Genomic DNA, 23,035 nt, shown 5'->3' with positions numbered 1-23,035 from the left:
ATTATATATTAAAGCAAGATCTGTGAGGCTCTGGAGTCTCAGACACCCCTGTCCACCTGTTGATGTTTTGTCTGGTAACAGGCCGTTTGATTTTAGATTTTCAAGATCATAATTCAGTAGGTTGTGTCTAGCAAGGAGTATAATGACAGGAGCTTTGTGTCTGTAAGTTGATAAGTAGTCTTTAAGATTACAGTGCTGTTTGGTCAACAGGTTGGTGTTAAACCATGACAAAAGTATTGGTGTGAATTACAAGAGCCGTTTTCAGCTATGAAGGCTTGAGGGTGCTAATGAGTAGAGCATAATTGTTTTCTGTTCTGCATAGCCCTAATTATTATTTATTTTTATTAAGAACAAGGCAGAAATACGTTAAGTAAAATGTTTACATAAATATTTTAACAGTCAATTTTGTCATATATATTTTTGCAAAACATATATATGTACATAATGTTCAGGTGCAAAAATATCAATAGATGAAAAATGTTGAACAAACTTCAAACGATCAAGTGTTTTAAGAAAGAAAACAAAATGAAACTATATTACAGTAAGATATAGAAACAAGAAAATAGTTCTTCACAAGTGACATTATCTATATTCTGAATAACTGTACATATGCATAAATACAAAACAGCCTTAAACGTTCATTGTATGGGCAAAAAAAATCATTTTGTATCCCTCAGTAGAAATAAAGTAGATCATAATGAGAGCGAGTAAATAATGATAGAATGTACATTTTTGGGTGTGAACTATCCCTTTTATCATGGTAAATGCACCTCTATCCAATTATCCTGAAGCACTGCCAAAGGTTTTGGGCTGCGGGCCTGTCCTGGCTCCCCCTCTAGGTTTAAGCAGGTGGTCCGGTCGCCAGTGCAGGCAATGGTGACAGTGGCATCCTGCGGGATGGTGCATTGTCTGGACAGGGGAATAGAGAGCCGGCTGTGGAAGACCACCTAGCCAGGGGTAGGTTGAGGGAGGGAGGTGCAAAGTGTCCACTGGCCTTGTGGTGGCGCTGTAGGGGTTTGAAAAACCAGAGAGGCTACCCATGCCAAGATGAGAGTACAGATGAAGGGGTAAGCGGGGCAGCAGTGGGTAGGGGAGTCCAGTAGCCGCCTGACTCACCATGAAGGCACACAGGTTTGGGTCCAGTGGGTTAGGCCAGTGCAGACTGTGACGCTGCCTCTTGTCCTTCATCCTCCTGTTCTGGAACCAGACCTATAATGAAAGGGTGATAAAGGGTCTTAGTGGAGGACACAGCATGTTGGTGGGATTAGGTAATGGTAGATGTAACAAAATGTTCGGGTTTCATCAGGGAAGGCGATCTGGTGTCTGATTTTATGGCTTCTTGGCGTGTCTGCAACCCTCAGTCTCACAAACAATGTTCTCTTACATGAACTCCAAATTAAAAATGTACTTCATGGATTGCTGAAGTTAGTCTAAACTTAAATCTTAAATAAACACTTTTCACTTCAAATTTGTAATGCTCTTTAAATGCTGCCTGTTGGGCCACTCACACACTGAGTGTGGCATGAGATGGTCTGCTCTGTGAATTACCTTTATTGTGGTCTCGGGCAGGTTAAGCGCTGCCGCCAGTTCGCATCGTCTGGGTCGAGACACGTAACTTTCATTGCAGTATTCTTGCTCAAGACGGGTCAGCTGTTCCCTCGTGAAAGCAGTCCGGTGCCGCCGACTGTGGTCTATCCCATTGAGTAGTGAAATACGAGGGCACTCTTCCTCTCCTTGATCACTGTCAGCATGAGCAACAGTAGACACTGGCGACTCCCTGCCCTCTGCTACTGAAAAGTTTACTTCACATTAGGCTTTCGTTTAATTTGAGCACATCACATTTACAATCAGAAAGAAGGGGTTTTCATTAAAGTTGAGTTAATTTGCTAGGCTAAATAAATAATATTTAATTCGTCAGCAGGTCTAGCCTAGCCTACTTGACTTCAATGGAAACGGCATGAAAAAAATGTATAGCTACGTTCCTCTCGGCTTGCTGTTGAAATATGGATTTTGTAGGCTACTTACGCATTTTAACGTTGATATCACGTCTGCAATCCCGATATTCCCCAAAATGGATTTTTACAAACTTCTCATAGTCCTCAAAACAGTCCCAGACCAGGCCCTACCCCAAAAAAAGGGAAATTCTCTCTCGTCACCGCTTTTCTTCCAAGCCAAGTTCGTTTATGAAGGGAAAGATGAGTTGTTTTTGTAGTCGCTGTCCACCCCCCTCACCTCCGCATCTTTCAGGTCGTCCCATCTTGAGTAGGCTACTAATGAGAGACGCGCTCTATCCGCTGAGGCGCCGCCGGGGCGCGCGGACAGAGGGAGGTGTTAAATTGTCTTTGGTCTCCGACCGGCCTTTGTACTTTTTTGTTATGGAGAATTAAGATCGACCTCCCTTGCATACTGTCACAGTGGCTTCCCCGTTGAGATAGACCAACCCTTATTGTTCCTTGGTGTTTGATGTTTGTATTTTTGGAAGTCAATCATTAGAATCCTTATGTCCCCAAATTGCAGAGGTTTACAGTTTATAATAGAGATGAAAGCGTCTCAGGAGCAGTAATATGTGAGAAAATGTATTTATTTATATAAAAAGACAACTAAGTGGGAAATCTTATTGCGAATTTGAACATGAACTCATTGCCTTACAGTACAAGCGACGCATGCTTACGTTATTTTACGTTGAAGTAGGCTATAGCGACTGTTTCCTGGTCGCTAAGAGCTCCAAGGGATAGTTTACCCAGAAATTATGATTCATGGCATCATACCCATCTTCATGTCATTTAATTTGAATTCATTTCTGTCGTCTGTGGAAAAAAATGTGTTGTTTTTTTAATGTCAGTGAAGTGGAGTCCAATGTTATTTCTTCACAATGTCGTCTTTTGTGTTCTGCAAAAGAAGGATATTCATACAGGAATGAACATGAGGGCAAATAAATGATGACAGAATTTTCATATTAGGTGAATCATCACTTTGCATAGTTCTGCAGTTACCACTGTGGTTGAGCTTGTTTGGACACTAAACTTAAGCTAAGGTCATTTGTCACTCGGATAGAATGTAACATTTATGTATCAATGTATCTATTTTTGAAGTTTTATATGTTATTTAGTGTGATAATTAAATACAACAGTTATGTCTTTATAAAGTCATACTGTATGCCTATCTTCTGCCATTTAGCTCATATATTTTCCCGTTAGCCTACTGTTTAAAATAGCGGTTTTGGATTAGAATAAGGTCCATTATTAAATTAGGCTATTGAGGCTTTCACGTTTTGTTTTACATTGCCCAGTATTTATTTAACAACAAAAATAGCTGCCCTGTCATTCCATCTCACGACCGAAGTGGGCCGGTACGCACCGGAAAATCAAAATTTTAATCTACCTTCACTTTTCTTCCTTACCGGCAATTTTCACATGTTAACGGTGCTCTGACCGTCCCGCCGCCGGTACGCGATTTCAACCGAGGTGGACAACAAAATGTCGGGAGTACCGGCACTTTTTCCCCCACTTCGAGCACTGGCACATCCCGAATTCATACAGGCATACGCATGCATGCTTCCAGTGGCGCTTCAGATTAGCCTGATGTCAAACTGACCAATTGTATTGTTATAGGCCTACACCTTTGCTTTGATCACTTGTCAGTTAAGGGAAAGGCTCCACTAAGGCTGTAGCCTGTATCTGGAGACTGGCACAGATGTCGCGTTGGGGTGACAGAAATTGCGCTTTCATGAACAGACAAACCCGTGTGTTGTCTGTACTTCAAACTACTCGGTTTGGCTGTACTGAAACAACACTGTCTGCATTGATAATTGTTGATAATCCCCCGTTACTGATCAGTACTGCGATAAGCACAGTTTGTGGGCGTGTCCACTTTGGGTCCTTACAAAAACTGCATGAATATAATGTCAGCAGGTACTGCATTTTATTTATTTATTTATTTTACGTTGAAACGATTTTATTTCGACTATAGTTTTATATTAATTATCTTTATGCTTACCCATTGAATAAAACAAATGTATTATTTGAAAGTGCATTTAATAAGCATATTTAGGTAGCTCCATTAAAGGGTTAGTTCACCCAAAAATGAAATTTATGTCATTAATGACTCGCCCTAATGTTGTTCCTCACCCGTAAGACCTCTGTTCATCTTCAGAACACAGTTTAAGATATTTTATATTTAGTCCGAGAGCGTATCTAAGTGTATGCACACTATACTGTCCATGTCTAGAAAGGGGATAAAAACATAATCAAAGTAGTCCATATGGGACATCAGTTAGTAGTTACAATCTCTTGAAGCATTGTAAATACATTTTGGTCCAAAAATAGCAAAAACTACAAGTTAATGAATCAGTTTTGTCTTCTTTTGCGCTTTTGTTTACAAACCTCAAATAAAGATTCAAACGGTCGTGAATCAGTGTAGTGATTCATGATTTGGTGTCAAGCTGCTGAAATCACGTGACACTAACGATCCGAATCATGAATCAATATGCTGATTCATTACCGTTTGAATCTTTTTTTGAGGTTTGAAAACAAACCCGGAAGAGAAGACAAGGCAGAATAAAGTTGTAGTTTTTGTTATTTTTGGACCAAAATGTATTTTCGATGCTTCAAGAGATTCTAATGAACTAACTGATGTCCCATATGGACTACTATGATGATGTTTTTATTCCCTTTCTGGACATGGACAGTCTAGTGTGCATAGCCTACACTTGCATATGCTCTCGGACTAAATGTAAAATATCAGTCATTATCAAACAAATATCAGTCAAATAGAGTCATTAATGACATACATTACATTTTTGGGTGAACTAACCCTTTAAGTTCACTTTAATTATTTTAACTAATTATTCGAAAGTTCAAATGATCTATCCAATCATGATGCCATTCCAACAAGCTGTCAGCAATCAGTAATCAACATGTCTACCATTCATCTCAAGTGAGGATCACATAAATGCCCAGTCAACCCACCAATGTTTCTTGATAGGTTTCCAGTATCCCTCAGCACCACCCCGTCTTCCTCAGATGCACCTGGTTACGCTCTTAAACCAGATATACGGAGGGAGTACTCTGGATTCGGGCCAAAAACCGAGCTCGGAGCCCTCTCCTCGGACAGCACGCCAAATACCATACTATTTATCAATTTAAATTATCTGATTTATTTATGTGAACTCGTGAAACAGTTGCATTTTAAATTATTTATTTTGTTACCTTAAAGGACAAAAAATATTATTATATGAATAAGAAAAAGTATATTAAATTATGATAGGTGCGTTTCATTGCTCGGCAGCCTGCGCGTCCTTTCGCTTTCATCCCCCTTCGTCTTCATCGTCTTCCCTCAAAGGTTTAAATCTGTTCCCTATGCGCAGCAATGTAACCACACAATATTGTTAAGCTGTATTTTATTGATGCAGATCAGATGCACCTTACCAAACCCCTAACAGATCATATTAGTGTTGAACACAATTTTTTTGTTTTTTGTTTTTTTTGCTCTGATGCAGAACTTCCAAAATGCATATCGAGCAAATCGTGACGTTCTTGAAAAATATTTTATGTTTCACATAGGTATATGTTTTTGAAGTATAGACTATAGCACGGTCATATGTATCATATTTATCACATTAAAGCAGGACTTGCATCACCTGTCTCAACCGCTTTTATATTATATGAACTCATTGTAATGCATATCCAAAAGGCTTTACGTTTACGTGAAATTATAAAGTAGGCTACCCTAAGGGTGACAAACTGCCATTTCTCAGTTCTGTTGATCTGCACTGTAGTTTCCTGCTCCAACGCAACTGGCTGTATAATGTTCAAGTAAAGGTCCTGATGCGCTGGTTCAGGTGTGTCTGACAATGCCTGAAATTTTAACTATACGGAGCAGAAGAGAGTACCTACCTACTTGCTTAGATGGTTTATGCTTGTTTCAGAAGATTTAAAAAAAAAATGACAAACTACTTACAACAACAAATTATAGGGTAAGATAATCATTTGAGTAACGTTTTCGAGGAAATTTTGAGCGACAAAGATCGAAAATGTATTTTTTAAACTTCTCAATAATCTATTATTATGCTAATTATTCTTATAACTTTAGTTTAAAGATTTCTTAGTAGGCCTACTTCTTCTCCATTGAATATCAGAAATAAGACATTTACTTGATTAATTATTATTATTTTTTAAAGTTTTAGTGTCAAGCAGTTGTATCCCTAAAGGTATTTTTTCTGACAGTGTAAGGCTGATGTATTTGTGTTGTAGCAGTTGTTTTAGTAATACAAGAACATATACATTATGATAAAGATGATTTAAGTTAATGTAACCCACATATTTACATGCTATTCATTACAATGAAGTTATAGTCATCTGCTGCTTTATCAGGTATCATGTCAATATATGCATAATGCACAGATATCATTAACTAGCATCTATTTTGTGCATGTAAAGCGCATTTTTTTCGGAAATGTGCATAAAGTTTTCCCTCTCAGATTGATATTAATATCGGTCATTGTGCTGTGACAGGTTAATCTAGGAACCTTTTTTTATGTATGGGATTTTATGACTAATGTATAGACATTTTGATAGCCATTTTGATAGCCAGCAGCCGGATTTTTACTAAAATGTACATTTTAAAGAACAATGCATTCTGCACAGACGTCAAAGAACTTTAAGGCTTAAAATTCAGATAATGACATCAAACTGTCATTTTTTTAAAAGTATAATATACTTTTTTCCCCCATAGAATCCTTATACTCCCTTGCCATCGTAATTTGAAGCCCGTCTCAACCTTGCAATGTCTTTCCACAAATTATAGTTTTATATTATGTATTTAAATAATTCTGGTCTTAACAGCAGATGTCTCCCCTCTTTATTGTGGGTCTATATCATCCTTTTTAATTACTCTGAAACCTCTGCACAGAGATTGTGTTATGTGATGCTAAATACATAAATACTATACATTAGAAAAATTGAAGCCAGTTTTTTCATAGATACCACTGTTCTTAGTCATATAAGCACAATGTCAGAGGTAACCTGGTGTTCTGAAATTCACATGTTATTGTCAAAAACTTCAGAACTATGATCCAATTAGGATGATACACTGTCCTCACTTCTGTCAATATTTCCTAGTCTACTAGATAATCACGGTTTCACAAACTGGATTTTCTGGATTTTATTTTTAAAATGCATTTAACTGGATGGAATTATTGATTTATTATTATTATTATTATTATTATTATTATTATTATTATACATGCATAGCTTATAGTGACGTTTCACTAAGTGGTTTGAGTGGTCAAAGTATTGTTGTGATTGCCATTTAAAAAAATGCAATATGTGAATGCCATACAACAGAATAGGTTACTGGGCAGATTTTGACCTGCCATAGAGGAATATGAGTATGAAACGCTCATTGATATTCTTGTTTTACATTCTTTATCTCTGTCTCCGATAAACTGGAAAGTAATGACAATGGAAACACTTTACAATAAGGCCTCATTTGTTAACATGAGTTAATTTATTTAATATGAATTAACAATGAGCAATACATCTGTAACTGTATTTGTTAATCTTCGTTACCGTTAGTTAATAAGCAAAACAGCTGTTCATGGTTGGTTCATGTTAGTTCACGATGCATTAACTTGTTAACAACTTTTGATTTTACTAATGCCTTGGTAAATGTTGAAATACATTAACAAAGAGTAATACATGCTGTAGAAGTGCAGTTCATAATTAGTTCATATTAACTAATTTTAACTAATGAAATCTTATTGAAAAGTGTTATCAGGTGTCTTTTGATTTGTAATGTGGTCGTTAATTTGCGCGGTTTGTATGCTTAGATAACTTGGTGCATGTTGTGTGCTAACGTTTTGCTGAAGTGCATTGGTAACCCCAGCCAATGATATTTTATATAAAAAAAATTATATGAGACAGATTACACTTCTCAGTTTTAAATATAAAAAATTCATCACAATAATTGGTAGTTTTATTTGATTAAAATTACTTCTTTTTTGTTGCAGGTAACAGGGTTTTGCTGATCACTATAATAATTCACCGTGTGTTTCATGTAACTATTCAAACATTTTAGACTAACAGATTAGTTTACATAAAAATTAAAATTCTGTCCTCATTTACTCACCCTCATGTCGTTACAAACTTGAATCACATTTCTTGTTTAAATAAATTGCGTCTGTCTCCATATATTGTTTAAGTTAACGGAGTCCAAGTCCCTTTGGACCCCAACTTTATTCCAAATATGTTCTTTGTTGAAATTGCACTATGCACGATACTCATGAATAAATCATGTTGTAGCCTTAAGACGCTTTATTGAAACATAATTTCTTCGTGTAAAAAACAAAAACAAAAAAATTCAAACGGATTTCAATTTAAAAAGGAAAGAGTTAAACAATTTAAGCATACTGAATTTGTTATAGTATTATGGTTATATAAAACCATTGTAGTGAAGGACGATTTCGAGAATTTAACTTTTCTTGTCGTTTCATTTGAAAATCTGCACCGAAATGTTCGTAATGTTTTGTATGTGTGTAACTCTGCAACAGCTTATGCTGTTCTCGTGGCATGGACCACCTCATTAGGTATGTAGGCGTCGTGCAGTGTAAACATAAATGGTTTGGTAAAGACGGGCGGAACGACTCATTTTCTATGGTAGGCAACCTTGCGTTTTACTTTAAAATACATTTAGTTTGTGATATGAACTCCTACATCGGTTAACGTGAAACTTACAACAGCTATATAGCTATGTACTTTCGCTTATTGCGCTGTCAGTTCTCTTAATGCGTATATCCTTATAGCTATCGATCATTTGAACGTTGCTGCTTCCATTACGTTGAAATTGTTTTAAATATTGAATTACTAAGATTTCATTATAAAACTTACCCTGTCCACAATGAATATGCGCCTGTCTTCTGAAGTTGTAAGTTAATTCATGCTGTACGGACTGTACACAGAGTTTCTTGTGAGACCCCTTGCATGTGGGCAGGGCGTTTTACAATTAAACCATTAAGGCATTTCCTAGGTACAGTAGCAGCCTCGCACAAGCACAACATGTGCTGTGAGGTTGCTTAAAGCTCTGACAGAAAAAAAAACCGAGTAACAGCTGTTTAGTGGTAATGGGAATTCATTGACGATTCACAGTGTTTTAACAACATGAAAAGCTTGTAGTGAATTATTTTTCCCCTGATTTAGGACAGATCTATTGCATTCCAAGTAATGTAGCCTACATTAGATTCTGAATATGATGGTTTGAGTCATTTCTTTGAAATCTGAGCAATTGTGTTTGCCTGTAGGCCTTTTTATTATTGCTGCTCTATTTGGAGACCTTGAACTTGGATAGTTTGCCTAAGGAGGGACTGCTTCTATCATTGCCTCCTAAACAGGCCCTTCAGGGAGGGCTATACTCATCCCTTTAAACTTGGCCTTGACCTTGAGGGCCTTGCCTGACCTTTATGTCTGGGGAGGGGTGTGTGTGTGGGAAGGAGGATTAAAGGAGAAGCATCTTGTTGTTCCCTGAATTTTCCATGCACAATGACATGCATTACATTTTAGCCTCTAAAAATATTTAAAAATATCAGTATACAAAAAATGCATACTATATAAGGTTATGCAAACTATCTAAGGGGGTAAATATAAAACAAGCAACACATGACCTGGATAATGTACATATTTAATATACATTCTATATAACAGCAAAATATGTTTTTTACATTTTCATTATAATTTTTGTCAGTCATATTTCTTTATTTTTGCTCGTTTAGAGAAATTGTTCTTGTAGCGTTAATAATTTTACATTTTACTTAGGCTACAGGCGAATCTCATTCGAGTTTAGATCAAATTCACACGAATTTTGTTCTTGATTGTTTTATCTTCTTCCCCGGATCCCAGTTTCCAGAGGTGGAATACTAATTGTGAGTGTCTTGTTTGAAGAAAAAGAGTTTACGGTGTTAGTAATTTACATTAAACATGTTTTAAGGGATATATGCACTGATAGAATGTGAAATAAAAATAGGCGCACACGTCGTGTATCTAAAAATGTTTAAACACCTTGCAAACTCTGTAATAATAATCTCTATATTTTGTATAGCTTTGTATAGATTTGTACAGCTTCACGCCTCATTCTATATTAGCGATAGAGACATTTAAATAACCGAGGGAACAGTTTTAAAAGTGATGGAACCGCTTTTTGCCTCTTTATTTCAGCGGATTGTGTCAAGTATTTCATAAAAGGGTTCGAGGCGTTGTTCAAGCTCATGTATGAAACAAGTTATGATTTTTCATTTTTTATGGTAATGATAAATAATTTATACATCTGGCACGGCTGATTATGGGCCTTTAAAATGTCTGTAATGATTTAAAGGCATTTCAACGTGTGCTTGGCCAATGTGCAATTAAATCCTAAATAAAAAGTATGACCCATTTAAACATTTCTATTGCTTTTTGCAGTGAGATGTTGGGAGAAATAGTTCGTGATGATCAGCAAGGGAGCAGCCATGAATATATACATATAAATTCTATTATTTCATGTAGAAAGTAGTACGCATATATTCAGTGCGTAAAATATCATAAGATATAAAAAAAACTACATATAATATGTTATCAACATAACCTATATTGTGTTGAATATTTGTTGAAAAAAAAAATAAAATAAAGTACAGCTTCTTTCAAAGATTTAACATTAAAATAACAAATAGCAGCAGACTAACAGAAGGTTTTTTCCCCCACAAAACTAAAGATGAGATGCTATTGCTCATTGAGTAAAATAACATAAATTAAGTGTATTAGAGGGAATTAATACATAAAGGTAATGCAAGGAATAATTTTAATATAACTTTTACATATTTAACTCGGTCTCGACAAAAAAAAGTGAAAGGAAAGAAAAAAGATCTTTGACATTCTTCAGTCAAGGTTTATTTTATGCGTCACGTGGTGCAGCTGTTATCCAATGAAGGCACTGCAATGCAGACTGTAGTTCATTGCGTCAATGCAGCTGTACCAATGTAACTGAGTGTCCTGCTTCGGACTTGAGTCTTTGCAACATAATTTTCCGTCCGAATGGTGAGCGTGCTATGACCACCTCCCTGGTCCTGAATCCTCGCTGGGCGGACACGGTTATGTTTGTGTATGAAAACAATTTGGATGAGCTGAAGAACATGGAGGGTCTGGTTGGAAGCGGCAATTTTGCAGCCAACCAGTGCAGGAATCTGATGGCCCATTCGGCTTTGAGTGGCCACCCGTCAAGCCTGGTCCACGGCTCCAGCTATTCAACAGTAGACGTGTCGACTTCAAGTTCTGCTGAGTCGGGCAAGCAGTGCACCCCCTGCCCAACGGTTCCACAGGCCTCGTCCACCGGTCCCATCCCGTACGGCTACTTTGGCAACAGCTATTATCCTTGCAGAATGGGGCGGGGTTCCCTCAAGTCCTGCACGCAGCCGAGTGCACTCAGCTACAGTGCAGAAAAATACATGGATACTCCGGTCACATCTGAAGAATATCCTAGCAGGGCTAAAGAGTTCGCCTTTTACCACAGCTACCCCAGTCCCTACCAGTCCATGGCCAGTTATTTGGACGTGTCAGTGGTACAGACGCTTGGAACGGGAGAGCCGCGGCACGATAGTCTCCTGCCTATGGACAGCTATCAACCTTGGGCTCTGGCTAACGGATGGGGTAGTCAGATGTATTGCTCCAAGGACCAGAGCCAGGCAGGTCATCTCTGGAAGTCTGCGTTGGCGGGTACGTTTTAAACTTTATCTAGACTGAAATGAGTGTTTAAAATAAAATAAATAATATTTAAAGCGTTAAGATTTAGACAACGCTCTCACAAATATCCAAGGATATTTACTCTTCTGGTCAGATAGAAGACAGCTTTTATTCTAGATACAGCTGTGCAATTTCAGAATTGCCATTGTGGCTTTATTTTCTGAAGCACAGACATAGGCTACAACACGCTTAAATAAAGGTAAAAATGTACTAATCAAAAAACTTCTACAACGATGTTGTTAAATGGATAAAATTCGACAATCAAAAAATGCAAAATTTTGGTGAAACCTAGTTTAGGTAGACAATGAATGTGCCCATTATTTAATAAACCTCTTTGTTATTCGTTCCAGATGTTGTGGCCCACCAGCATGAAGGGGGCTCATTCCGTCGAGGTAGAAAGAAGCGGATACCGTACACAAAAGTACAACTCAAGGAACTGGAGAAAGAATATGCAGCCAACAAATTCATCACAAAGGACAAGAGGAGAAAGATTTCAGCGGTAACCAACTTATCCGAGCGTCAAATCACGATTTGGTTTCAAAACAGGAGGGTTAAGGAAAAGAAATTCATTGCCAAAGTTAAGAACAGTGCGCCATAGAGCAAAGCTGAATTTTTGTTTTTCACGGTGACTTCAAATTAAGAGAAGCAAAAAAAAAAAAGTCGTCGCAAGGACGTTTCTTGGACTGGGGGCTGAATGTTTTCTTTTCCCAGCGTATTTACACCAAACAAAAAATGGATGAGACTCAAAAATGAATAATCTTAATAAAATGGAAAACATTAAAGGACATTAAAGCTTGTACATAACGCACGTGCCTGCCTATATGTATCTGTGTTCGTTTGAAGTCTTATAGGCTTCTTTTAGCTTGCATTTAAATGTTAGGTATGTCAATTGTTGTTGTTGTTGTTGTTGTCCTATACCTTATTACTCAATACCTGTCAGTACCTATATACTATGTTTATATCGCTTGTAAAACATAATAACATATATATCACAAACCTTAATAAATGTGTTAATTCCATTCAGTGTTTTTTTTTAATACAAGTATAACTAAGTGTATATGTTTTAAGCAGCCAGGCGTAATGACTCTTTTAAGTCCTCTGTTGTCAAATTACTAATGTCATTGCTCACACCGTGAATGAAACAAAACCGTTTCCGACATTTTTTTCCGAAATAGTTTAAATACTATTTGCAGCACTTTACTGGCATTTTATCAATGTTAGGCGGATGTGTGTGTTGACAACGCTTGTTTTATTTTTGTGTAAAATCGCATTAATCAAATTTGGTCGATTCTGCTGAAATATCGCCCGTTATTGGAGCCTTTGTTCATTTAAGACCTTTATTGTTTTACAATGTTAACACATAGGCTATACAAGTTAGCTCAGAGCGCCTTAAAATATATTTGTAAAAAGTTTATAACAAAAATGTTGTTAAAAATTTTAAGCACTTATGTATCCTAAAATGTCCTATTATAGAACTTAAATAGGCCTAGCGCTATAGAGCGGGAGTGTTTTGATGTTGGAAGAGAAGGAGAGGGCGCTTGACTACAGAAGATGTAGGTACTAAATCAGCCCTTAACCTTGACCTTGAAAGTCACATGCTTAAAGATAAGAAATAGCTTTTGCCTCTTTCCTGAAACAACGAATATCCAAGAAGACCATTCAAACTGCATCGTATTTCCTTCACAGTTTGCCTGGGGGCTCTTCATGTTTCAACGCAACTGTCTGTCAATTCCCTCAAGCCTAATGAAACGCTAGGGGTTTTATTCGGGTGCTGCATGCATGCATTAATGAAGACAGCGTAATTTGGGTGCCTTCTTATTCTATATATAAAGCAGTAGGCATATAATAACTCCTGCGCTCAGAAATGTAAAGTTGTCCTCACCATTCTCAGATTTATGCACGATTATCTAGTTTATAGTCTCCAGCAGGCCTAATTTACCTTTCTGCTCTAGTCCGAACAGTTTAATTGTCAGACAGTGAACAGATCCGCACCCTATTGCCTTTGCAACCTGCACTTAATGTCGGTCTAGATTAGTAAGGGTGTAAAAGGTCTGTCGTTACTCAGCGGCTTCACGTTGACACCTTCGGCAAGCTCAATCCACTTTCAAGTAGTGCTTTTCCTTCTTTCCTTGCTTAGCCTACATCCGAAGCGGTTAAAGCTCGGCATATACATATATTCTATTCTACGTGCATCAATTTAAGCAAAAACCAATTGATGCTCATACTGGTTTAATTTTAAAATGAATAGATGGTAAAGTTCTGCGTTGGTCAGTTCTCGTAGTCACTGCGCAATTTTTACAGTTTATAATTTCCGTATCTCACCCAAGCATAAGTAGACCTAAATGCACATTTTGAAAATACATTTTGAGCATCATGTCACCAGGATGTTAATGTTAAATCTTGATGATATAAATCTAAAATATACGCTTTTAGCAAACTATAGTATTATATGCACAGGGGTATTTTTTTTTTTTTTTTTAGCTCCTGGCGTTATTTCGTGTCGACTTATTCAATGTTTCAATCGGAACATAGCAAATAATCACACGAAAGTGTATAGCAATTTTAGCCTTTCTGATTCAATAAAACGCTCTCACCTCTGTTGGACTGCAGTAGGCCTACATTTATTTCTTATTATTGCCCCAAAAAATACATTTTGGTACATGTTGCTGGAATTCTATTTTTTTTTTTTACACAAATTGATAAATGTACCTTCCTCACGCAGCTCAGGGGGCCATAAAATGTCCAAGTCCTTCCTACCACTTCTAGTTAACATTGAACTTGACAAAAGCATTCAAACAAACGGTGCGTCTGCGTTTGAGTTTACATTGTGATTTAATGGCGGCTCCTTTTCCCTCTTTTGAAAACGCACAAAGCGCAGAGCTCTCCCAATTTCAACACTATCAATAAAACTTCCACTTTTGTTGAGAACTAGAATTATTTGTTTCTTGTGGCTCTAAAAAAGGTTTGTTTTCTGTGGGGTCGACGTGGATTGAGAATCCATACATACAGACACAAGTTTGCTCAATTCCGTCTAAGATGAAATCAACACGATCACATAATCCGTATCAATAGTACGAGTGTGCAATCTCGTGGAATGTATACGCCAATAAAACCTTTGTACAGACCAATATGTAGGCGAACATAAAATGTAGCCTAATTGAGTCTTTGAATATTGAATTTAGGCCTATGTTTTTTATGTGAAGATTCATACTACATGCTATATATATATGTTTGTAAAATTAAATTATTATTATTATTATTATTATTATTATTATTATTATTATTCAGTTATTTGTCTAACAAAAAAATGTGACAAGATAGCGACGAGATTTTGTAGTTTCTGCCAGGCGACCTATTTTGGTGAGGAATTTCAGACTCATCTCCCTCAAGTTCATGTCCAGCTCCCCTCCTCCACGTTATCTGTCGCCTCTATAGCCCTAAAACAACTCTTCCCCCACGTCTGCATTTCGGACAGGCTTTTGTTAAGCGGCGGACTTCACAGTTGAACTTGAGACATCTTGTAAACAATAAGTAGTCTGGACCTTGTCTGGCCAGAGGTTGTCAATAGACCTGTAGAATAACGCGAGGCCTCCGGAAAAAGGGGAAAGGAAACGACTTCACACGAAAGGCCTCAAAAGAAGGAGAAATGTTCACGGTCAAAGTGGATTGATATATTGCCAGTGTTGTCATTAGATTTTGTCAGCGCGTAGCCAAACGCTGGCAAACATCTTTGCACTAACGGTCAAGTTCAAGTAATTACTTAATTACATTTATTATTATTTTTAAATTAACATAACTTAATTGCAGGTTTTCCTAACAAACTGGTGTTCAGAGTGAACATACTGTAAGAAAACTCTTTACATTGCTCTGCTCTAATTTTCTCTTATGTCCCAAGTTTTCATGAAATTTATATTTTCAGGATGAACATAACATATTGAATTGTAACTGTGCTAATTACAGCCCAATCTGAATGGAAGGTTGATGAGATCTGTATGGATCATTTCAGAATAGATGCTCTCTTTTAACCTGCTTAGGGAATCATATTGAATTATGCAAACACGTCCTAAGGCATCTACATTTGTGTATAAATAATGCGAGACCAATAGAACTTAAGGGTTTACCGTTTTTATCACTAAAAACAGAAAATGATGAAAGCAATGGAGTAAACCGTTATATCCTAATTACTCTGAAGACATCTCTCTGCAGATTTTTTTTTCTTCAATATTGAGGTGATTCATGGAGGCTAGGTTGAGTGCATGTACCATGCTTCTGTAGAACAACATGTAAAATTCTTCTAAATTAACCTTTGTGTTTATTATTTATTTCGTGTTCGTATTTTATTTTATTTTATTGAGTTTCCGTATTGGCGTAGATGCTTTTCACGAGGAGCCTATTTGCTTTTATTTTTTAACTGCGATTTTTTTTTTTAAATTATTATTATTATTAATGATAGTCTTCCACTTTTATCTACTACTTTAGAGATACGTATACATTTTTTTTGTAATTCAGTGGAATCCGGTCGTTATTTGCCCGAATTATTTAAATGATTCTGACACGAACGGTGAAGGATTTTGAAATGACAGGGTTAAGTTGACGAAACTAGTTCACAAACTTGGGTAAATGTCAAGCTGTAACTAGTGCCTGAGCCATTTTAAATGCTGAACCATTAGCAAACTATTTGATTTTCATTATACCGTGGAAAGCAGTTAAAATTACGAATCAAAGTCCCAGAGATTTTCTTCCAATTTAATAAATTGATCCATCTGGCAAAACTAAAAGAAATATCTTGATTGTGTATAGTCGCTATATTGAGCACTCTTTAGTGTTGCCAACATTTCCATTTAATATATGTGACTTAATTTTCTTTGTCTTGAAGTGATGTCAACAACAGAACCATTTACGAGCCTCCTTTTCCATTCATTCATTATCAAAGCTGGATATGACTTTTAAAGCATTAAAATTCCGAGAAATGCTATCACGCCTAAATAAAACCCAATACCCGTCATATATTAAATTAAATGTAAAAAAACAACAACAAAAAACACTTTTACATTTTAGTTTTTGCTTATTTTAAGTTCTTAATTGAGAAAGGAAGCACGGGTTATAATTGATCAAGAATGCGGGTCCCAATGCCCTTTGATGCCCATGTCTCTTTTTATTTATTCCTCTCCAAATTAAATGGTCTAATAGTCAACCAAGCCTTTTTTATTTTCTTCGTTCATGTGAAGTCACATAGTCACATAATAACGGTGTCTTTAGTGAATGAAAAGACTGCCAAAATAATTGTTTATGAATCAATTTTTCATTTTAAGGCTTAAAAGAAAGAGTGATTTTAGATTAGTGACGATAATCTTACTGAACACATGATGCTTGATCAGCTATTTTCTTGGTGGAGAGAAAAACCAACACGACTATACAGGCATTAACATAACTGAATGCCAGTAAAATAACCAAATGTATTGGCATGCAATATGCAACTCATGTGTGAAATTTTACAGGCCACTACAATTATGCTGACCTTATAAATCGGAGTTTTGGAAGAAACAGAGTTCTCTGATACGCGAGCTCTAATTTATTCCATTATTTTCTGTGTCACTGAAATCGTTATGACCAACTGTATTGGCTACCAATTGTTGTAGGGGCATTGCTACAGGCGAAGTTTCCTTTCTTGGTTTTTTTTTTAAAACATTTCCTCAAACATACGTATTGTTGTATTAAGTAGGATACAATGGTGCATTTTTGTAGGCCTAATTTAATTTCCGCTAAGCTTTTGCTAGGCTTACAGACCCAAGGTCCAATAAATTCATCACGCTAATTCTACACACATATCCACATATTTTTATATAACTGCTCCCGGCTCGAAGTTCAGACGTTTGAACACCCGGATGGTTTGTGCAGGGATCTGTAATGGGCAGCTGCATAAGGCCGTTGGCATTCCAAGGATGCGATCCAGATGTCACAATCTGCGCACATAAATGTGACTGTACTATCTGCAGTTAGATGTCGAGGTAAGAACCCGTGGCTAAATGAACTCGATCCCATTTTTCTGTCAAGTATAGGCCTATTTCACGTATTTTTGTCCGATTTAGTGCTTTAGGATGAACACATGCCTTTATCTTGGGCTGCTTTTAAAATGAACAGCAATATTTGTGATTTGTTAGGTGCTTCTCGATTGGTGTTATTCTATCATTTATCTCTGGTTGTAGGGATACGTTCAATTAAGGGACTATTAGGATTAGGACTATAGCTACATTTTCAGATATTAATTTTGATCCAGGAACATGTCTTGGCAAACTCAAGGTGAATCACATCATTAGCACAAGCACTCATAATAGGACTAAGATTATAATGTTCTTTGTTTTGGCAGAAGAATTGCAAATGCATAAATAAATAAATATGGAAATGCATCAACACTGCACATTCCACAACTTCACTAACTAGCGTCAGAATTTCAAGTTCTAATTTGTAACACGTGATCTATACTTGTTGGTTCGGGGGAACGTCGTATTTAACAACGTAAGATGGCGTTTACCTGTCTGCCTCTTAGCTACTCTTTAATTTAGGACCAGTGAAGTTGTGGAATGTGCAGTGTTGATGCATTTGCGTGAACATTGCTGGCATCTGCTGGTGATAGATTGTTACTGCTTACAACTCAGAGGTTGTCCCGTTCCGATTTATTGAACACTCGAATTTGCTTTGTGTTGTGGAATGCAATGTCAGTTCATTTTAATTTTGGAAGTAATGTTTGTTTATGTCTATCAGGATGCCTCTGTTGGAGAGCACACACACACACACACACACACACACACACACACACACACACACACACACACACACACACACACACACACACACACACACACACAGAGAGAGAGAGAGAGAGAGAGAGAGAGAGAGAGAGAGAGAAAGAGAGCGAGAGCGAGAGCGAGAGAGAGACAGAATTCTTGGAGGTTTGCCCTTCACAGTCCAGCAAGGTCACACCAGATTTCATTGTGGAGCCTCTGATTTGAACACGACTTGGAATTTTACGATTCTGAAAAAGGCGCTTAGTCTCTCGGTGACGACACCCACTGTGGGGTTTACGGGAAGCCTCTTTATTGAATTGTTCTCGCTCTGATAGTCATCCAGGACATTGGGCGTGTGTTCTTTGACTTAATTGTCTATTGGCGGCTGTAAAGCGTCACTGAAATACACAATAATAAAAACTTCACCCATGTCCATTGGTAGAGATTGTCTGTTCGCATATAAATTAAATATTAAATTCAAAGCTTTATTAGAGATGAATAAAAAAAAAACCTCAATTTACAATTTATTAATTTAGAGCTCATTTTCACAACTCCGCTTTTTAAGATTTTATATATAATTTCCTTTTCCATTATTGATAGGCTACCTCTGTAAATGCAATAATTATATAAAACAAAAAATTAGAGTCAGACCATTCTTAACGTCAACTTCTAGCTAGGTATTAAATGAGTTCGCTTGTCTACACAAGTTGGGTTCACTCCAACTCCAACATTATAATGTTGGTGAACATAAAATGTAGACTAATCTACCGCATGTAGTGAAGTCAAATGAGGACATTATAATGTTTCAGACAATTGGAAATGGAAATGTTCACTTTCTCATTTTCTCTCCACCTTAGTTTGTCTCCGTGCTTGTGTAACGTTAAGGGAACTTTTAACTGAAATTATAGTACAATAGCCCCATCTCGTGGTCATTATATGAAACAACAGTGTTTTCGGACTGTGTCATGCATTACGATATTGCTATTTATCGGATTATGGCATGCATTATCAAGAGAGTCATTCATTTTGTTTCCTTTTTGTCTTTTTGGAAGCTTCCATAGGCCTACATTTCCCAATTGACTTAGTCTATAACCGTTGCATGTGCGTTTTATACCATTTATATATATATATATATATATATATATATATATATATAGAGAGAGAGAGAGAGAGAGAGAGAGAGAGAGAGAGAGAGAGAGAGAGAGAAGCACTGCATCAAGCCTATCATGCCTTTATCATGATCATGACTTTACAATAGCATGATTATAATTCTTCTAATCATTGCAAACACCTTTGCATATTGACTAAAAAGTGTAACTTCTGCTTTGGATGCATAGTCTGTTGTAACCGGAATATTCAATCTATAATCATGTCATGTTTGGTCATCTAGAACCAGTCCCTCATATTTCATAAACAAATATTGGTGCAGCACATTGTCATGTTACTTGCAAAATGTTTCTTATTAATGTTTGATAGGGACAAAAACTATACTGACATGTTAAATATCATTAATTCACCATAGGCTGCATTATATATATATATATGGTACTTAAACCAGTCGAGTAATGTATACTTGGGTTTTATTGGCAACAAAGGCATAGCATACAACTAGTTCAGATTACAAAATTGTTTTAAATATAGTTCAACTAATTTTTGGACATTAAGTTAAATAAAAAGTAGCAAGAACAACTGCTGTATTTTACAGTTTATGCATGACTAAGCTAAATTAAACTGGATCGCATATTTTTATAATTTAAATAGATTTTATTAAAATAATTTAAAGTACCAGGTATCTGATTAAGAGACTAACACTTGAGTGATGTCTGTATTGGTCACAGGTGGTGGTATGGAGCAGTGTTTAGTTTCTCTTTGGCATATGGATATGGTCTGCAGCATCCTAAATCATAAATGGTCACATCCAGCAGAGAGGGAGGCACCCAGTGCATTTTTTTCCCACTTGTGTAAATAGAGGGTCTTGACTGGCTTAATGCTTGCTTCCCACAACTCTTTTAGCACCATTCAGTTGGGTAGTAACCCAAAGTGGCATAAATATGTCATTGTTTACTAATTCTATGCAACAGTGCACTTAAAGTAGCCTAGAGAAAGAAACTAAATATGAATATCTGAAGTAATCAAACCTGATTTTGTGTTTATTGGAAGATTCCAGTCGTTTTAGCACAACATTATCTTCACAAATCAATCTGGTTTTAATTTGACTGGGTTTCACGTATTGCTTGGAACATAATGCGCCATTGAACAAAAAGCGCCATTTTGACATTTCTTTGTGATTACGCTGCCTCCTACTGGCGAAAGAAAGCCAAAACCAATAGAAGAACGCTTTGGAGGTGTGTACAATCGGAGGATGAAATTAAATACACTGTGTCATAAACCAATAGTGTAAGTTAACTGTTTTCCTGATTCCAAAGGTCAGAAAGATTAGCAGTTAAAGGGGTATGATTTATGAGAAGCACATTTACAGAACACCTTATTCTGCAGTGCGAGAATTAAACATTTGATTTTCCCAAATAAAGCTTAAATAACATTATAACTTTATTACACTATTCACTATTTTATTGTATTACATTATTTCCTGTTTAGACTAGGCCAAATAGTAGGACGTTATGGGAAAAGGTCTTAATATGTGCTCTTATAGCCTATGCATTTGTTTAATTACTTTATTGTTTAGGAAATAAATCCAAATAGATTATGATTCAAAAATAATAACAACGTTCCATTTGTGTGTTTGTGTGTGTGTGTGTGTGTGTGTGTGTGTGTGCAGTAATTGCCATAATTATTTTTGAATTGTGTTGATTTCCCCCTCATGATTTAGTTGAACGTCTTTGCGCCAATTTCAACGCGTTTAAAAAACCTTTTTTTCTTTTTCTTTTTCTTTTCCCTTTTCTCTTTTTTAACAATGTATCCAATGTTACAAAACCGCACATGAAGGTATTTATTTTTTATATAAAGCTTTTTTTTTCTTATTTTGCAAAAAAAAAAAAAAAAAAAAAAAAACGTTTTTAAATAGCTTACTTCACTGAAGACAACAGGACGTACATCTGACATTCATAAATGAAACCATGCTGATCTGATCAGATATGTAGCTTAATGCATTTGAACTTGTAATTGTTTGCAGAACTGGTATGGATCTTCGCACAGTTGTAGGTTTGTCTTACCGCCAATATATTCGCTTCGCATCTTTTGAGGATTAAATGCAAAACATTAATGGTCAACGTTTTGTCTCCAGCCTCTGCACAGATGTGCGTGAAATTATGATTTTTCTAAATCACATGAATAAATCTGTGGTGCAGCTTTAAACACACACACACACACACACACACACACACACACACACACACACACACACACACACACACACACACAAACCCATAAACCCATAAACTGGGTTTTTTAAAATATCATTTAACCCAACGGTTGTGTTTGTCCATATTTGACCCAAATTTGGGTGGAAACAACACAGCACTATTTTTAAAGTGCATTTCTTTAAAAAACAAAAAAAAAACAAAAAAAAAAAACACACATAAAAACATTTTGTATATAGTCCAGCCGATGCAACCCCCCCCCCCCCATTCTTGCTACACCTTAAACAATTCTGCAAATCCGACCAAAGGATCTGTTAATTATTCAACCACAATCTTGAACTTTAAGAGGAAAAAAACTAGAATTAACTCACTCCCCTCTCCCCGACACATGCACCAGACACATGCTATTTAGAGACGGCTTGGCAGTAAAACTTTACAGCAAATGGAGTGGCTTGGTTGTCATGGCTACAGTTATACGAGTTTGACCGAAGATCCTCTCACCATTTGGAAGGGGCCAGCGATTCTGGTTGCGATTATAAAACTGGAATGTGTAGAATGTTAGAAAATTCTACAAGATTCCTTTTTTTCCTCCTTGCTATTTATTAGTAAAAAAGGAGTCGATGAAGAAAGTCTCTGGGATGTTCTTAAAACACGCGTTAGGCATGCCAGTCAGAACATATTGAAAAGTTTTAGTGCAGCACACCAGACAAAAAGTAAACAATTGCTCGAGACAGGTGATGTCAACGTCAAACCATTACTGCAAGCAATCGTTAGTGGGACATGGAAAGCCAAAGGCCTTTTTCCCGCCGAAGCGATTTGGATTTATGAAAACCTATTCCATTTTTCTTTCTTTTTTTCCAGTTGTGAGAGAACGTCGGCTTAAGAACAATGTAAGTAGCCTATAGGTTATATTACATTTTTACATTAACTGTTTTGTACAATGTTTATTGTATTGTGTACACTCGTAGCCTATAATTGTTCAGCAATGATTATGAACGTGAGCCTGCTCTTCTGTAAAGGACACATGCAGATATGTTTGTCCTTTAACATGCATTTAGCAATGAAAAATGATGACGATATTTCGGTGCTAGACATTGAGATAAATGTGTATTGTATCATACGCGTCGTCAATTTATGTTATAAACTGTTTTCTTGCATTATTTCTGCA

At 36.5% G+C, this 23,035-nt stretch overlaps 2 protein-coding genes across 2 annotated transcripts; one reads left to right on the top strand and one right to left on the bottom strand.

Moving 5' to 3' along the window:
- Positions 1-543: 543 nt before the first annotated feature.
- On the bottom strand, positions 544-2,636 carry eve1 (even-skipped-like1). Its single transcript, XM_067428844.1, has 3 exons — positions 2,026-2,636; positions 1,549-1,790; positions 544-1,209 (listed from the first exon to the last, which is right to left on the bottom strand). Exons 1-3 carry the CDS (start codon positions 2,027-2,029, stop codon positions 781-783), a joined length of 675 nt encoding a protein of 224 aa, XP_067284945.1. The 5' UTR covers positions 2,030-2,636; the 3' UTR covers positions 544-780.
- A 2,196-nt stretch (positions 2,637-4,832) lies between these two features.
- Positions 4,833-12,781, top strand: hoxb13a (homeobox B13a). The gene is made up of 2 exons (XM_067460442.1): positions 4,833-11,735; positions 12,113-12,781. The coding sequence occupies exons 1-2, from the start codon at positions 11,072-11,074 to the stop codon at positions 12,358-12,360; spliced, it is 912 nt and encodes a 303-aa protein (XP_067316543.1). The 5' UTR covers positions 4,833-11,071; the 3' UTR covers positions 12,361-12,781.
- The last annotated feature ends 10,254 nt before the right edge of the window (positions 12,782-23,035 follow it).

The sequence above is a fragment of the Pseudorasbora parva genome, chromosome 2, assembly GCF_024679245.1.
Source record: "Pseudorasbora parva isolate DD20220531a chromosome 2, ASM2467924v1, whole genome shotgun sequence".
Lineage (NCBI taxonomy): Eukaryota > Metazoa > Chordata > Actinopteri > Cypriniformes > Gobionidae > Pseudorasbora > Pseudorasbora parva.
The sequence above is the reverse complement of the archived record's forward strand: the minus strand, read 5'-3'. Positions and strand labels throughout refer to the sequence as shown.

Coding starts and splice junctions, on each gene's coding strand:
- eve1 (XM_067428844.1), bottom strand. Junction 1,210..1,548: donor TGCCCGAGACCACAATAAAG/GTAATTCACAGA, acceptor CTTTCATTATAG/GTCTGGTTCCAGAACAGGAG.
- hoxb13a (XM_067460442.1), top strand. CDS start 11,072: ATGACCACCTCCCTGGTCCTGAATCCTCGCTGGGCGGACACGGTTATG. Junction 11,736..12,112: donor CTGGAAGTCTGCGTTGGCGG/GTACGTTTTAAA, acceptor TATTCGTTCCAG/ATGTTGTGGCCCACCAGCAT.